This window comes from Typha angustifolia, chromosome 13, assembly GCF_048772165.1.
Source record: "Typha angustifolia cultivar Huaian chromosome 13, ASM4877216v1, whole genome shotgun sequence".
NCBI lineage: Eukaryota > Viridiplantae > Streptophyta > Magnoliopsida > Poales > Typhaceae > Typha > Typha angustifolia.
Window position 1 is genome coordinate 12,851,492 of NC_133251.1, and position 17,867 is coordinate 12,869,358.

The following is a 17,867-nucleotide window of genomic DNA, read 5'->3' on the forward strand; positions in this document are numbered from 1 at the left end:
ACCTTTTCTTTTGAAAAAGATTGGGAATTACATTCTAATTAGCCTTTTTCTTTTCAAAAAGACGGGTTTAGGCCCCAATTATACCCTCTTTTTCTTCTTTTCACTCTTATTGCCTCGTCAGTTTCATGCTTTCAGGAAGCACTAAGCTCACCATGAGAGAATATCTACTAAAAGAAATCTCCTCGTGTTGTTGAACAGTTTGGGGACTTGACTGAAGGAAACTTGATGATATAGAGAGAGATGGGACTGGAAGTTGAAAGGATGGTTTGATCAAAATATGACACAATGGACAAATTTCAGAGACACTACTTGTACTTGATGAATTTGGATGATATGAAATGGTGACTTTTGGTAGAAAAAACCTCATGATGCAAGGTATTGTGACAATTGTATAGGCAATAGATGAGTTAGAAAGCATGATCTAAGAGAGATATTTAGAAGAGCTCCACACAAGTCATAATTAAAATAAAATATCAAACCCTAATAATTCAAAGATAGATAAGAAATATAACGTCAGATTTGAAAGACAGAAATGATCAACAAATAAACTCAGACATGCACGACCGTATATTCACTATCTTATTAGTGGTAATAGATTGTCAAAAATTTTAACATGCTTTAAAATGTATTTTGTTGAAAGAGATTATCAATTGGCACTATTATATTATTGTTTCTTCTTTTCTTTCTCTATAACTTACGGAGATGAGCGATAAAATGTTATATCCATATGCACTTAGTGGCAAGTTCTTTGTGCTTTTTTATTTACATTTTATGTTGAATTGGATAAGGTTTTTTCTTCTCTCTAAATATATGGAAATCATAATAAATGTTTCACAATTTATTGTGATTGCTTTGAGGAGGAATTTCTTTTGGTTCACTATGCCTTTGTGGCTATAAAGAATTGTCTATATAACTCCCAAGTCAATGCATGATTTGGGATGGAGGATTAGTAGACCATGACAAGTATTTTTCATTTTGTTGAAAGTAAGTGTTCATATTTTTAATACACTCTCATACGTTGCAGCCCAAGTTGTAGGGGGAGAAACCTTAATAGGATCTTTGATTGTCCTAAGATCTAAAGTTAAAAGTCATTATAATAAAACAGACTTTTCTCAGCGTTTATTTACCTATATATATACTACGAATGAATACCATTATAATATATCTCCAAGCGAGGACTTTATATTTAATAGAAAATATATGATTAGAAAATTATCATCGATATCTTTACAATAAGACTAATATTCAATATCTTCAAAAATAATTTTAAGTTACTATCTTTTTAATTAAAAATATTAAAATTATATTACACACAATAAAAATAAAACAATTTAAATAATTAATATTAGACTTATTTTAAAGATCTCGATAAGAGCATTCTAATGGTACTATTTCTGTTAAAAAAATAATTAGCAAAACTAATTATAAATAGTTAACTTCTAATTGGCATTTATATATATATATAAACAATTTTTAAAAAAATGCCAGTATAAAATGAAAAATATAGTGGCATTTTGGAAAAATGTTGCGAGAAATTTGAGAGGTCCAGATTCAGATATCGAACATTGAATATAACTAACTTATTAGCTAATAATTAGCAGTAAACCGTCTACCCTACCCGACCCGACCCGTTAACACTCTCATTCCCTCTTTTTCGTCGGTCGCCTCCACCCCCACGGCCCCACCCCCTAAACCCCGCCCATCTCCATCTCTCTCGCTCACTATCTCCGACAACTCTCCATCTCCCTCCTCATATTTTTGACCTCTCCCTCTAGTGTTCCAAATCTCTCCTCCAAACGAAACCTAACCCTAGCCTTTGCATGACGCAGTCGCCTATTTCGATCGCGGCGGAAACCGTAGCCTATTTCCAAAATCTTGCCTCGTTCCGGTACACTTAGTCATCCGTGTCTTTGTATTCCTGCTATTTTGCTCAGGGATTATGCTTTCAGATTATGGAGTATTGCATTAAGATCCGATGTTGGTTGAGCACTATCCGGTTCTATCCAATCTATTCTAACCTTAGTAATATGACATGCATTCTTTGCAATAGATAGCTAGTCACTTGTTTTTCTCAACAAACAAAAATAATGCAGCTCCTAATAGCTTGTATAGCTAGATATATTGTTTTGGCAGAATCAAACATATTTAAATTAAATATTTGTTTAGTATCTGTTTGGAGTTGCTTATATTCCTTATGCATGTAAAATTTGTTGCTTGAGAAACTTTTACCCCTTATGTTATTGTGTAAATAGTTTGCCACATTACACTTTAATTGACATGTTGCTTTAGTTTGCAGTGCAGAATTGGCATTAATGGAGGAAATGCATTACAATGATAGCCACTCAACATGAATTTTAATGAAAGCAATGTGGGTTGCATTCTCTATTGTTGTATACTGTGATGCAGAATCTGTGTAATTATAGATAGCTGCAAGCTAGATTCGAAGCATGCTGTTATATTTTCCATTGAAGTAAAAGAAATATGATGGTTGAACTCACGACAATAGAAGAAGAGTGTTATGTGAGTATCATTTTAGTATCAATTCAACATTCTGAAATACTTCATACCCAGATTTTCCTAGGCAAATATAACTGTAGGAATGCGGCTCAATTACTTGCTATGACCAATTTTGATGAAACTTTTATGACTAGTACATAACGCAGTTTAAGAACAATAGGAGCTACTTCAAGTTAATGACATGCATGACTCTAGACAGTAAGGTTTAAGACTTCATGATTATGTGTGATAGTATTTTACTTTCAGAGTTTCAGTTATCTCTCAAGAACTGGTCTGAGAGAACGAAGAACAAAAGAGTTTGATGTGAAGATTCACAGAATAGGCTCTTTGAGAATGTTGAATTGAAATTTGAATAATCTAGATATGGTGCACACACATATAGCACTGCACTCTGCTTGAGCAAACTTTTTAATTATTTAAACATAGCTTTCACGATGTCAGATCTACTGTGTTCAACGAGAAAGCTTTGACTGTGAGGAGGCATGCTAGAAAAGTATAAAGACACTATGTATTAGGTGTCAAATAAGCTTAAAAGAACTGCATGTTCATATATATTTATTCTACAAGTTCAGAAAAAAAATTGAACGTTCTTTTGGATTAAAGATGTCCTAATGAATTAAGTCCCAACATAGTTTGTTGCTTCTGTGACCAGAGGGTTCTTCCACTTATCAATACATTGTTTTAATGCTATGGTTAGACATGTGAAAAGCTTGCCACTATGGAAGGGCACAAGGTCATAAGTTGTTACAGAACTAGAATAAGCAACTAGCTATGTAAACTGAGGAAACTGTTCAATATAAGCATTGTTCCTAACTTTCTTATATTCCCTCTGATGTGCAATTTGATAGGATTTACATAACTCAAGGTCCAAGTTCTTAAAAGATGTGGATTTAATCTAGTACATACCATTTTTTTTACTTTTTTATAAGAAAAGATTTACTTTCTTACCTATCTTTTAGTTATATAATTAATTTTGCTTGTAAATTTACAGCTGAATATATATCATATTTTTTTTCTATAGATTAAACACGCCGACACTGATAAATGAAATTGAGTAATGTCGGGGATCTTAAGTATTTTTTTTTTTTTGGTTATATATTGAATATATATGTCTTCTTGTGAAGACAATTTTATTATATTTCTATTTACAGTAAAAACTTCAACAATTAGATGTTGACTAGTTTACATGATACATATTATATATTGGGCATATATATATCTTCTCGTGAGTTTTGTTATATTTTTATTTGAAGTTGTGGAAATTAAAATAACAAATTGGCTAGTTATTTTGCCATTATTCTGGCTATGTTGTTAGTCCAGTAAGTTATTCGAATTGTCAATGTATTTCTATATGCTTGCATGTTGTCGGCATATAAATCTTCTATGGAATATAAACATGTCGGGAAAAGTTCTTATGCTTTCGGTCAGCATATGTCGTCGTGTCTATATGTCGGAATATTATCTTTGTGGTATATAAATATGTTGCTCAAAGCTCTTCGTCAGTTAGTATATTTTTCCGAACATATATAAGTACTGGCCAAACAAGTTCTTACACGCCAACTAATATATTCCGTCTGGTAATTCAACTGCCGGGGAAGCATTACAATCGATGTGTATGAGCTCTAGTAGATATATCTTTTGGCATATACCAAAAGATTATTTGAACACCAGCGTAAGTTTTTCCTGGCCTTTAGACATTTTGTGGTGGCATATAAAAATGCTAGCAAAACCTAGTTTCATAATCCCCATAATACTGGGTGGGGTTTTAGCAGTAAAGAGCCCTCCTTGTCGTGAGATAGGGTTGGGGAGTCTTAGTTCAAAGGTTTATCCAAAACTTTAAGACTATTAAATTAAGGTCTAAATATATATATAAACCATTTCATATTGTGGAACTAAACACTTATACGTGAACTTTGCGCTAGTCACTAAGAATGCATGGAGATTGATCAATGACCTGGGGCCTTCTCTCGCTTTGCCTCTTCTCTCAAGTCCTAGTATTCCCCTACCTGCTTGTTCTAGCCTGCAAGGATATAACTAATAGAGCATCTCGAGTGTGGTCTTCAATATATACTTCAAGCAAAACATATTCTTCTCAGGAAAAGCCCAATGGATTGGAAGGTGACATCCCTCTCCCCAAGTATATATATTTGTCACCACCATTTGGAACACCCACCTTGTCTAGTTGCCCACGGCCTGAAGAGAGTTGTCTGTTAAATTTTGCTCCAATATTCTTCTCACTAAGTGGGCATAGATAGATAGCTCTCCTCCTCTGGCCCAGCCAATAGCAAAGTATGAGAGAACATTAAGGGTGTCAAGCATCCCGAGGGTGACAAACTTTTCATCCGGAGGGAGACTTTGTCTCCCATTTGCTGTTATTGTGAGCAAGAGTAGTTCGATCGGTTGTAAGTAGAAAACTCAAGAGAAAGTAACATCTCAGCTTGTATGGTTATTATCGAATGAATCTCGACAACCGTGCCCAAAGTATACAGCTTTGGAGTTGTATATCAATGGCCAAGTGGGTAATATTGATTCCTTTGGACGTCCAAATTGGACAAATACGTCCGTAGTGGCTAAGATTTCTTTAATTGAAGTTTGTCCCTGTCTACGTGTCTTTTGGAACACAATCAAGCTTTTTTTTTTATTATAAATAAAAAATCTAACAAAAACATTCAATCTTTTGCTTTTATTATACGGTTAATTTTGTTAATACTGAGTTATTATATAAATGAGTTAAGATATCTATAGATATAAAATGACAACGGTATGTTTGAATAAGTTTGTTTTTAGATTAAGATAAGAATAAATTAAGAATTATTATTTGAAAGTCAAATGAGGAGTATTTTATATATTTAAAACTTTTCTTTCAAAAGTAATAATAGAAGAATATCTATTCGGTTAATTATGGTAGAATTAATCGAGGATGTTTTTGATGTATTTAAAATAATAATGTAGATAAATACTTATATGGTATAGGATGTAAACAAAGAAAAATGCAGGTATTTTAGATAAATTACCCTAAGCTTTTATTTCTCTAAAACAAATACTACCATTATTCCAACGAACAATCAGATACAAGTCTTGCCCAGACGACAACACTCAACAGTAGACAGAGAAAGGAACATATTAAATATAGAAAGGAACATATTAAATATAGAAAAGAAGATCTAGTTGCACAAACCGGAAGAGATACTTAATCATCCCAACTAAAAGTTAAATAACCATCCCCATTTCACGGCGCCGGAGGCTGGTCCAAGGCCGAGTAGGACTTGTAACCCGAGGCCCGGCTCCGGTCCCTTCCTCCATCCACCACCACCGGCGCTTCTACCTCCGTTGACATCGAATCAATTCCACTGCCCTCGTAGTGCTCACTGCATGGTATGTAAGTGTTCAACGGGCAGTACATCCGCTTGCTCGCGAAGAACCTCTCGCACTCCTCCGGCGACCTCTGGTTCGGGCACCCGGGTAAGCAATTCTTCCTCACGTCCAACACTCCTCTCTTTATCAACCCCCAGCAGCTATAACCCACCGACGTGAAGTAGTTGCTCGACAGCGACAAGTTCATCAGGCTGCCGCCTTTCTCCCCAAGTTTGCAGAGCACGTCCGGCACCTCGCCGTAGAGCAAATTCTGGGCGAAGTTTAATTGTTCCATGCTTTTTAAGCACCCGTAGGAGAGCGGTATCGGCCCGGTGAGCAGGTTCGTCCCGGCGTCGAACACGGTGGCTTTTTTAAGCAGCCCGATCTCGAAGGGGAGGCAGCCGGAGAGTCGGTTGTTGAGGAAGAGGACTTCGAGGAGCGTATTACATGTTTTTCCGATGGAATTGGGGATCGGGCCGGTGAACATGTTGTTGGCGAAGGTGAGGTAGTTCGCCGGGGTGTTGCCGAGCTCGTAGGGGATGTTGCCGGAGAAGAAGTTGTTGTTGAGGAAGAGTGCTTCGGTTTTGATGTTGAAGACTCTTGGGGGGATGGTTCCTACGAATTTGTTGAAGCGAAGGTCGAGGAAGGCGAGGTTGGTCAATGGCAGGACGTTGTTGGGGAAGCAGCCGGAGAGGTTGTTGTTGCTGACGTCAAGCTCGTAGAAATATTTGAGGCCGGTGAGGTCGGGGACGGTGCTTGAGAATTTGTTGGAGTTGGCGTGGAAAAGGGCGAGGTCGGGCAGCTGGTCGATGAAGCCGGAGACATTGGGGGCGCGGATATGGTAGCCGTTGAAGTCGACGGAGGCGATGGTACGGATGCTTCTTTGGCTGGGCAGGCGGTCGCAGTAGAAGCCGACGTAGCTTTTCTTGCTGCAGATGTCGGAGCCCACCCAGGTGTTGGCCACGCAATCGGGGTCGCTGGTGATCGTGTTCTTGAAACGCTGGATCACGAAGTAGGCTTTGTAGAGGCGTATGTTCTCAAAGTCCGACGGCTGTGGGACCTGCCCGGGCGGAGTTGGGCACGGGCACGGGGTCCCGGGCGTGCCCGACGGCGGGCTGTTCCCGCCCCCGCCTATCCCGATACCGATACCGATACCAATGCTGATATCAGATGCTCTGGTGCTGTTCTCGTCGATGGCGGAGGTGAGGATAGGGAGGAGTAGGTAGAAGAGGGCCAGCAGCCATTGCATTGGAAAACGGTCTGCCATGGAAGAAGACGATCGATCGAGGTGATCTTTCTCTTTTGACATTCTCTTCCAGAAAGATCTCGATGTTAGGGGCCGGGCGGGCTGGTGGACTACTAGCTATACTATTGAAGGGGGGAGTGGAATCCATAAATAGAACTACAACTGCTGGGGCCCAGGGGCAAGAGAAAGAGAAAGAGAGAAGGAAAGAGGCCGGTGGTTGAGGTGGACCCCTGTCTCGTCGTTCTTTTGTTTTCTCCGTTGTGTTCCATTCTAAGAGACGACGAACTCGTCGGAGGGGGGGAGGGGAATGGGGGATGTGATCGATCGATCCAGAATACGATCAACTTTGCTATTTACTAAACGAGATATTAGCCATCTTAGTTCCAAGATGATTATACTATCTAACGTTAACGTTAGCTCTAGAGCTCCGAGGAATAATTTAAATTAATGTGCGTGATTCTCAAGTGGTGCTGCTGGTCTCTAATCAAGCTCAATCCTAGTTTGTTTTACAAATTTATGACATCCATCCAATTAACACAACAGCTAGTCTAGTCTGATCGTGACACGTGACGATCTTAGCAGCCTCGTTTTTCCTTACGATTCGTGCAATTATTGCCCCCAAATAAGCGTACGTAAAGTTTGTCACCTCCCCTAACTTTGCCATGCCTCCGAGGCAACTTTGGTTGAAAAGTCGACTCTCCATGCGATTAATTAGCTGCCATTGCTTTTATTTCACCCCACCTCTTGGTTAATTAACCCTAAACTAAAGTGCAAATATCTCTTCCTCTTCTTCTTCTTCCTTTTAATTTATTAAATATAAAAAAATAAATACTTTAATACTTTTTTAAAAATTATAATCTTAATCTAACGACTATAATAATCAGTTTTCATATCCTTCTAATCTTTCTATTATATTCTATTCTTGAAGATTTTAACCGTTAGATCTTTATCAGACGGTACGTAAAAAGTGCTCTATAAAATTTTAAATAATAAAAAGATAAAATAGACGTATCTATCTAGTAAAATAATGAGAAAACTCCAAACCTAATAAAAATCGGCCGACAGTTTTATCACGTTCGTGTCCAAGGAAGGAAGGATTCACGGGCGAGCTTAAGAACACTTTTCCAACTAAGTTAGTTGACGTGCATGGAGAAATGACAAAAGATCTCTGTGCCATGCAATGAATGGATGGATGATGACAAAGGAGGAAGAATTATGAAGTCGAGTGGAGAGTCACGCCAATCCTCTAGGCTATCTCTTGAGCAAGGTCAGTGATGGGAGATATTATATGTGTATTAATTATATCTACACTTGTACGAAGAGGACCACTGGAGATTAATTAATTAATTAATTAATTTGCATGTTGTATACTTATAAAGTCTCATAGTTATTTGTCGTACGTGTATATCTATCTATATACAGAAGCTATATATATTCGTATGGGTATCTTGAGAATTAATAAATTGCAAACCATGATGGAACGAATAATATAATATTTTGCATGATAAAGCTAATATTATTGAGAAAATTTTATTAGATTAAGACTTTGAAATATTTATAATACTTCCTAGAAGATTAACATTAATTACCGCACGCTATTAATATAATAAAATATAGAAAAAATAAAAGCATAAATAAGCAATCTCAAACACAAATTAATTTAATATGAAAAAAATACCAAACTAAGTGAAAAAAATTCACCTAACGGATATCTACAAATCAATATATAATAACTGTGCTCTCTAGACTCAATAATGCACCGTTTTACATTTCGGTTTTCTACACTATTGATATTCGAGGTTGATTCTTCAACCTCAATGACTTCGTTATCGAAACGTAATTTTTCAGATCTAATATAAATATAATGTATAAAAACTTGATTCGGCATATTCTATCTAAAGCCATCGTAGATTTATGAATATATTCCCAAAAGAAATAAAAATGCTACCCGTTATTAATTGGGTTAATTAACCCTTATATATCTCTTTCAAATATGACTTAACTTAGAATCTTAAATTTTGATCCCATTTGAATTTGTGTTCGAGCATCACTGTTAACATCTACCATTCTCAAAAATATAATCTCTGTATTTGAGAATATTCTTAATCATATTTGAATACCTTACTAAAAACTTATGTTTTGATTTAATTTCCTTCGTCAATATTCAAAGATTCTACACATTGTCGACCAAGTTGCTAACTAATGATGGACTCATGAAACAAATAGTGGAATTGGAATCTGGCCCAAGTAAGCATATGGGTGCATGAGGATGGAAAATAGTTTTTCCCAAGTGGATCAGTCATGAAGACTTTCCCATTGACTCATGGAAGAGGGTCCACTTTGCAAATGCTCTCATATTAATGTGCTTTTATTGTAAACTTCTCATCAATTGTGGCCTTCTCCTGTTAAACTTTGACTTGGCCCATTTAGACTTTATAATTTTAAATTTAAAAAAGTAAAAGAATTCAGATATAAATATTCTAATTTTACATGTGATGGTAGAATATATAATTCAACATAATCCACGCTAGATCAGATCTATGATCAATAGTGCCCAACGACCTTAAAAAAGAACTCCGAGTTGCAAGTATACATTCATTTCATCTTCTTTGATCTCCTTCTTCTCCTCCTCCATGTCGATCCAAGGCCATCTTCTCGAGGTCACAGGCAAGCATCCATTACCAACTCTTGTAATCAACTCTAATTTTCTCGTTGGCTGTCTAATAACAAAAACTAGCTTCCACCATCTCGATCTTCGTCAGTCGTTGGGTGCTCTAAACTGAGAGACACCGAGTGGATATCACGGCAGGATCCCTTCGTCTCCCTCGACTACGCCACTACCAAGTTCCGCACTCGCACTTGCACTGGCGAGTATATATACTTAATTGCATCTCCTACTTGATTCTTGAACTCTTACAATTTGAATACATGGTGTGTTGATTGTTCTTGGTAATTATAGATGGAGGCAAGAACCCCTCCTTCCAGGAGAAGACCGTCGTCCCGCTCGTCGAAGGACTCCGCGAGATCGCCGTCTCCGTCTGGAATAGCAACACCATCGTCCACGACAACTTCATCGGCGGCGGCAGGTAACAGAACCAGCGATCGATGTATCTTATAATGCAACTGAGAGTTATACTCATTCTTGATCAGGATTCAACTACAAAAGGTTCTCGGCCAAGGCTACGATGACTCCTCCTGGCCCCTGCAAACAAAATCCGGCAAGTAAGAGATCATAAATTGAGATTAATATTTTCAATTATTTTAATTTAATTTTTTGGTATCAAATAGGTATGCTGGGGAAGTGAAGCTCATCATGTACTACTCAAACGCAGCCAAACAAGTAGCTAACTCTCTTCTTCCGTTATATACATGGGTTAATTGGATAATTTACAAACATTAACGTTGTCTCGTTTTTTATTTCCGAAGAAACCGGCGAAGACTGCGGCGCCGATGAGCTACGCTGCTCCGGCCGCGCCTGCATACAGTCCGGCAGCGTACTATGCTCCTCAGCCTTACTACAATGGCCCTTCGAAGTCGATAGCAGCTCCCCCAGATCCAACTTATCCGGCAAGTTATCCACCTGCAGGATATCCTACTGTCGAGCATGTAGCATATCCTCCTCCAATGCTACAGCAAACATATCCGGCCCCGTCGTACCAACCAACCCAAACTTATCCACCTGTTACTTATCCGACCCAGGTTTATCCTCCTGCACCACCACCTTATTCACAACCCTGCTATCCACCAGGTAATTATAAATAAATAAAACTACGTACGTACTTATCCTGTTCTTGTCTGGTAGAGCGATGGATAGATGGATAATGAGACTTTTGGATGTACATGCAGCAGCGGCGCCTTATCCAGGAATTTATCCACCACCCCCATATTGAAGAAATGATATCGGTCGGAAGAATTCACCGTCGGACAAAGCCCCTTTTGGATTTCAATGTTCCTTTTTAAAAAGCTCTGCTTGTATTACTCAGCTAAACTGATTTATTAAGTAAACATCTTTTTATTTTTTATATCTAATCAAATTTATTCTTTAAAAAATTAAGACTAAAAAATCGACTTCGATACTTAGCCTTAAAGCAAACAAGGTTAGAAGTCGTGTACTTTAAACAGTTTTAGATTAGTCTTTAGACCGCGTCCAAATAACTAAAATACATCATGTTTATAAGGCAAAATAGAAGTGGTTTTTTTTTATCTAATTTTTATTTAATTCATCTTCATACTCTTTCGAGATGTGATTTAACCACTAAACTTCATAAAATAAATTAAATTTAATAATATTTATCGTATAGTTGATACAATCTAAAAACATATGAGTGGAAAAGTAAGATAAGAAAATGTGTAAGTATTTTTTGAAGATAAACAAATATTTATATAAAAATATTTTTTTATTTATAAAAAATTAGAAATAGAGGGAATTTAGCTTACCATTCAGTTTTAGACGTTATTTGAGTGTGTCGATTAACTTGAACGAAAAAACTAACTGTCTCACTTTAATTGTAAGTATATTGAAATACATGAAGGTAATGTGATTCTGAGCATAAGTACAGAGATAAACTATTTTTAAAATCTTGACTTTTTCTATAAGCCTAGTGGGTCTCCATAAAAATATATGACCCATTTTGACCTAGTGATTAACTCAATTATCAGTCTTTTACTAAGGAAATTATGTAGCATGTTATTAGCTATGAGAAAATTAATTGGATCGATAAAGTAGATCCAACTCCGTCGTACTACTAGTAATTGAATCTATGTTGATATGAAGTTGTACTTTGCCTAGATCACTGTTCTTTTGGGGCTATTGTGGCCCAATTGATGATTGTGGTAACTTACATGGCCGTCGGCCATAGAAGAGGTGGTCCCCTCGATGTCGATCGTCATGGTCGACCAACTCCTGGCTTTGCGCACTCACCTCAACTTATCTTTTTAACTTTATACTATCTTTTTAACTTTAAAATCGTCTCATATATTAAAATATCACGCTTATTTTTCCGATCGAGCTAATTTAATTTATATTCAGATACGGGTACGGGCAAACAGGTCCCGTACCCGTATCCGAGTATGTATTTAGATACGTAGCCGGAGCATTGGGAATAAAAATAAATTAATTTTAATTACTGGATATGGCCGGATAAAGCTCGACATACGACGAGATGCATTTTTAAGTTTATTGGTTCTATATTGGATCGGTTAAATGGTTAAATCCGTTTAATTCTTTAACCCGTTAAGCCTGTATAAGTGATTGGTGGAAGATAAAAGTGGGGATGATCGATCGATCGATTCGATTCTTTAACCCACCGTGCCCTAGCTTCCTTCCTCCCTAGACGACGGCCGTCCCTCGACACCGACGATTACTTCCTCCATCGATGCCGGCAGCTTCTTAGGAGGTATCAATCCTTCCACCCCCTCGATATTTCTTCTTTATCCTCTCCAACACCAGACCAACACCTGTATCAATCCCAAGCTGGCGGGCTTCTTAGAAGCAATTTTCTTTTATGTTTTCTTTCACTGAGTTGATCGATTCATATGCTTTGGATTTTTTTTTGCTCTGTTTTGTTTTCTCCTGTAATGCCCAAGACTACATAAATATTGTCCTCTCTGTTTTGTTTTCTTCTGTTCATAGTATGATATTGTTAGATTTTAGATAGTAGAGATATGTGAGTGCTTACTAAAATAAAAACAATGTTTTGATGTCATATTACTTTATATAAATAAAAAATGCTTTTGTAAATCTGTAGCAATGACTATTCTAGTCTCATTTTGTCCTTGTCATCATTTGGTGGCATCATGAACTTATCTGGTGTATGCATTATCTAAAGATGTAACTTGGTTTTTCCTATGAACTTTTAGAGCAATCAACAATATTCTTAATTTCTTTCTTAGCATCTTTCAATCCACCGTATATAAATCTCATTGATGACTTTCTTTCACCATCAACAATTCGAAGCAACTTCATCAAGGGAGTGAAAATTTGAACCGCTAATGGCACTTGCTTCCAAAATTGATTATTAAGAATAACAGAGCAAGCTCTCTTTCATCAAGTTATGTAAATTGATTATTAAGAATAACCGCTAATGGCACTTGACTTACTGCTTACTTGCTCCAAGTAAAAAGTTAATTACTGATTTACTGTACAGATTACAGAATCAGTAAGACAGTAACTACCAACTAAATGACAATTAGTAATTAGTAATTAAAATTTAAAAACAGCAATACATTGGTAATTTGTAATTAGTTAATAAATAAATAGTTAAATCACTAAACAAATGTTTCATTTCTAATCAACAGCCATTTACTTAATTAGCATTAAGCAATTCACTGTCAAATTCAGTAATCTTAATTCAAGATTATAATGCAAAACTGTGGGAATTTTTTTTAATGCCAAACGAGAGTGGGGGACTGAGAAATGGAGCCATAGGTGGAAGAAATTGGGACTGGGGGAGAGAGAGTTTTACTATATATATATATAATGGTTATCAGTTAGTCAATCGGATTCGATCCATTAAACTGAATCCGATCCGTTTCCAACCCGATAGTACTTAATAAGCTGGGCTGAACCGCCCAGCTTGCGATGGCACCCAGGTGGCCCCTCTAGACTGCAATGAGCTGCCTAGACAGCCTAACCAGCCCTTGAGGTAGGCCGCCTTTTCCCAACGCCTGACCGGATGGTGGGGCGGTCGGTGTGCCACCCGCCATGGCGGTCATCTAGGTCACCTTTTAAAAACACTGGTTGTATTCCCATATCCTGTATTCATATCTGTGCTTTATAAGTTTGAGGTATATTCAGAGAAGCGATGGAGAGATATTTGCCATTAGAATTAAATTGTAGCATTTAAGTAATTTAATCTGCATGCGTTGCTCTAATGGTCATTGCAATGTTTTGTTCTTTTTCCCCCAGGATATTTGGTTCTTGGAAGTGCTGGTTTTCATGGGTTTATCTAATTTAAGGTGAGTTTTTCTCGTTTGCTTTTAATCATCTTTGGATGTTTGAAATAGACTAATTTGCTGATGTCAACCTTGATCTTTGTCTATATTTTGATATTTGCATATTTTTATCCCTAAAAATGTATCATTTATGCTCATACTGTGTTCACAGCATATTTGTTGTATTTCTGGTGACTAATCTTTACCTTTAAACTTTTACTGATATGTTCGCAATAAGTCCTATATTGTGTATATCATCTTGCATGCAGAATTGCAGATAGAATCCTGTCATTGAGAACCATAGAGCATGTAATAGATCATTCTATGCTACATATCTTGATAATACTTTCTATGTTTCTGTTTTTCCAATCATGCACCTGACTCCTGACAATTTGTGTTCCTGGTCGAATTTTTTTTATCAATAGTATGGCAGTAGCAAACAATAGAAGATCAATCTTCTATCTTTCTTATAAGTTAAATTGATCTATTACTCCTTTTAATTTGTCCTTTCTTATTACTTCACCTTTTACTTCCATGTAGGAAAAATGAAAAATGGCTAGATTTATTTCTAGTTCTCATTCACCAAAAAGTAAGCTCTAAGGTCCACATAAACATCAATCTACATGGCCCCTGATCTTTATATCTGTGTCTCATCAATTTCATCATAACATCATAACCTGCAGAGAGAAGCAAGAAGTCTTGCCCTTAGATTGTACTATTTGGAACAAACTGTTTCTGTTGCCTATTGAACATTTATAATTATTATAACATTTTAATTTAGTTTATTAGTCCCTACATCTTTTGGAGGTATTATTCTTTTTTGCAAGTACTGATTAGGCATATGCGAGGTTCCTTAATTTATAATTTATCCATTTTCAGGCCTGGAAATGAAACAAAAGAACCCAAAAGCTTTATGACCCAACATGAAAGAAAAGTTAAGCTGTCCAAGGGTAAGTTTGCCTATCATTTGCGTCAGCATTATATTTCCTGTTTTCTACCATATAAAAGTGTTGCTATCTGTATTTCTTGCGTATTGTTTGTTAAATATGGAGTATGATTAATGGCTTGAAGCAAATATAAGAAGTTATGAAGATCTTAAGTTGGAAAATGCATTACTATGACATTCTGGTAATAAGATAATATATTCTAACATGAAAAATACTAGGAAAATTGTATTCCTTTTGTGCTTTAATCTTATGGCCAGTTATATTTTGAGTAGAGCTGACTAGCTCCTTGAGAGTTGAGACCTTGTTGAAGTTTCATCTCCAGGTCCATGTATTTTTTCTCCCTCTATCTAGTTTTGAGAAGATTTTTGACACTTGATAAGTATATTTAATTTTCTTTTCTAGAGCATGGTTGCTGACAGAAGATTTGGAAGGTTGCTTCTTGGAATGGTTCTCTCCTCTACTTGATAGGTCCATCATTAGGCAATAGGATCTCTCCTTTTTGTCCAACATCAATTGTTGTTGCAGTCAAGGTCCCTTGAGACTATCGGGCCACCGCTTCATAAAATTCCAAAATTAATCATATTGTCACAACAATATTTCATTAGGTAATTGTATTGAGTCACTCTACTGCGATGCTGCAAAAGAATGTGATGCTTCATCCTGACTTCTTAGAATCAATATAGAGTATGGAAGAATTTCATTTCCTCATTTGTCAATCACCAACTATTATATCACAGCACTACCAGTTAGCAATAGCTTTTGTAGCATAATCTTACCATCTCATCAAACACATGAAACAATAGGCTGAATGTATATGATAAGTTCAGGAGGCATTTAGGAGATAGATAGCTTAAGATGATATGGTTATCAACAATGCATAAACTTTAAGACTATAATGTCAACATCTAGGGCATAGGAGAAGAAAAGAAGCAAATATAACAGGATATAACCGCACCTTCTAACAGAAATAAAGAGAAAAGAAATATGTTGAAATTGTCTATTATGAGGAAGTGTTCGATGCTGATTTTCTTTAGCCATTTATTTCGGATGTTAGCCAGCAATGACTGATTGACCCATATTCTTGTTTCTTTCAGAAGTTAAAGCTGCTACAGTAGCATTAAATGCTAAAAAGGCAATCAACAAGGTGCTGATACTCTTTTCCTTCTCATTTGTTTTACTTTTCTTTTTTGCAATTAATAGTCAATTTTTTTTTGTGCATGAAAGTTTGTAGTGTTTCACCCATAATAGCAATAATAACAATAGTTTAGTTTCATTTATTTGTGATTGGTCTGGCCCAGTTTGTGATAATTTTTTTTTCACTGACAATTGTACAAGTAATTCATTTTGCATTAGTGCTTCCATGTAAAAAATGACTTTGTTGCCTTCATTTTGTGGGGTTTGGGTTTAGTACATATATTTTGGATGGATTGTTATCCATTTATGTCTTGTTGGTAGAAAGATATGTACTGCTAGAGTAATGATGCAACTTTTGTCATTTGGAATTCAGATCACTTTTCACAGCTAATTTTTTGTACAATGCATTTCTTGATCACAATCTGCCTAAGTGTGCTGGTGAGTGATTGTTTGGCATTATTAACTGTATTTGCCACATGTGGACAAGCTGCTTGTCATTTAAAGCATCAGATGATTCAGATCTTTAACTCTTATGAATAAATACATATTAAGTTCATAGAAGAATAGTAGGGCAAATTGGGATTAATCAAATGTAATTGTCAATAAGTGGGTTATTGCAGCCACATATTATGGGGAGATTATTTTGAATCCTACATTGCCAACATGAGTTATAATGGATTGTTAAGGAAAACCTCCTTGAATTACCCTCTTGAAGCAAACTACTGTTGAATTATAAATTCTTAATTTCTATTTTTGCTGTATTTATTGTCCTTGGCTTATAGTAATTGATATCTTTTCATCAGAAAAAGGTACTACGGAGCCGGCAGAGGAAGCTGAAGCGATATGATCTGTCATCCCTCTCCAAGTTTCTTCCAGAATTGGATGCCCCAAAGCAGTGCTCTACTACTGAAATCTTAAAGATAAACTGCAAGTCTAGGCAAAAGCTAGTGTAATTGTTCTTAAACCCTGCCTCTTCAGTTACTTATTTTATTTTTTCTTTCATTCATCTTCAGCTGTTGATGTTGGCTCTGGCTTATAGGATGAGGGAGGGTGCACGTTTGCAGGCCTTGCTGAATAATCCTTCCATTGTGATCGATCCCATCTCCGCCATTCATCAACATCTACTGAGAACTCAGTCTCCACCTGATAACCAACAATCCAAGAAAAATAGGAAAAAGGGCAAAAGAGGGAAGAAGGCATCCAGCATTCAATCAATGGATATCTGATCTCTTGCCCAACGAAGAATGCATCACAAATTTTGTGCAGCGAAATATAAAGGGCAAGGCAAAATCTGCCTGCCATTGCAGCTAGCTGTATGCCAGTGGTTAGTTTTTATTTAAGTTTGGTTGTTCTCTCTTTAGTTAGTTTGGTCACATGATCTTTTTCCATGATGTCTCCTTTTCCTTTTGTTTCTTTCCCCTGGTATTTTCATATTGTTCTGTACAACAATGTAGATGCAAGTGATACTACATTTTTACAAAAGCAGAAGAAAGAGCATTAGGTTGTGATGTCTGGTCTTATTACATGCTACATATATATATTTGTTCTATGTTCGTCAACGTGTATGATAATAATGTGGGAGAGACCACCTCTTTTGCAAAGCCTTGCAGACACAAATATAACAACAAAAGAGAAAAAATATATATATATAAAGAGAGTAAATATACGGATATAAGGACTAGGATATAAACCTAAGAACGACTTATCCCCTCTCGTATCTAATACTTCCACCAATA

At 36.5% G+C, this 17,867-nt stretch overlaps 3 protein-coding genes across 3 annotated transcripts; 2 read left to right on the forward strand and 1 right to left on the reverse strand.

Annotated features, from left to right (window-relative positions):
* Positions 1-5,538: 5,538 nt before the first annotated feature.
* Positions 5,539-7,246, reverse strand: LOC140774978 (uncharacterized protein At4g06744-like). The gene has a single exon (XM_073118185.1). The coding sequence runs from the start codon at positions 7,178-7,180 to the stop codon at positions 5,747-5,749; it is 1,434 nt and encodes a 477-aa protein (XP_072974286.1). The 5' UTR covers positions 7,181-7,246; the 3' UTR covers positions 5,539-5,746.
* A 2,408-nt stretch (positions 7,247-9,654) lies between these two features.
* On the forward strand, positions 9,655-11,150 carry LOC140774396 (uncharacterized). Its single transcript, XM_073117385.1, has 7 exons — positions 9,655-9,784; positions 9,880-9,984; positions 10,077-10,203; positions 10,268-10,339; positions 10,406-10,457; positions 10,544-10,865; positions 10,964-11,150. Exons 1-7 carry the CDS (start codon positions 9,751-9,753, stop codon positions 11,005-11,007), a joined length of 756 nt encoding a protein of 251 aa, XP_072973486.1. The 5' UTR covers positions 9,655-9,750; the 3' UTR covers positions 11,008-11,150.
* A 1,211-nt stretch (positions 11,151-12,361) lies between these two features.
* On the forward strand, positions 12,362-17,690 carry LOC140774021 (uncharacterized). The gene is made up of 6 exons (XM_073116840.1): positions 12,362-12,513; positions 14,025-14,074; positions 14,930-15,000; positions 16,092-16,141; positions 16,935-17,080; positions 17,171-17,690. The coding sequence occupies exons 2-6, from the start codon at positions 14,055-14,057 to the stop codon at positions 17,355-17,357; spliced, it is 474 nt and encodes a 157-aa protein (XP_072972941.1). The 5' UTR covers positions 12,362-12,513; positions 14,025-14,054; the 3' UTR covers positions 17,358-17,690.
* The last annotated feature ends 177 nt before the right edge of the window (positions 17,691-17,867 follow it).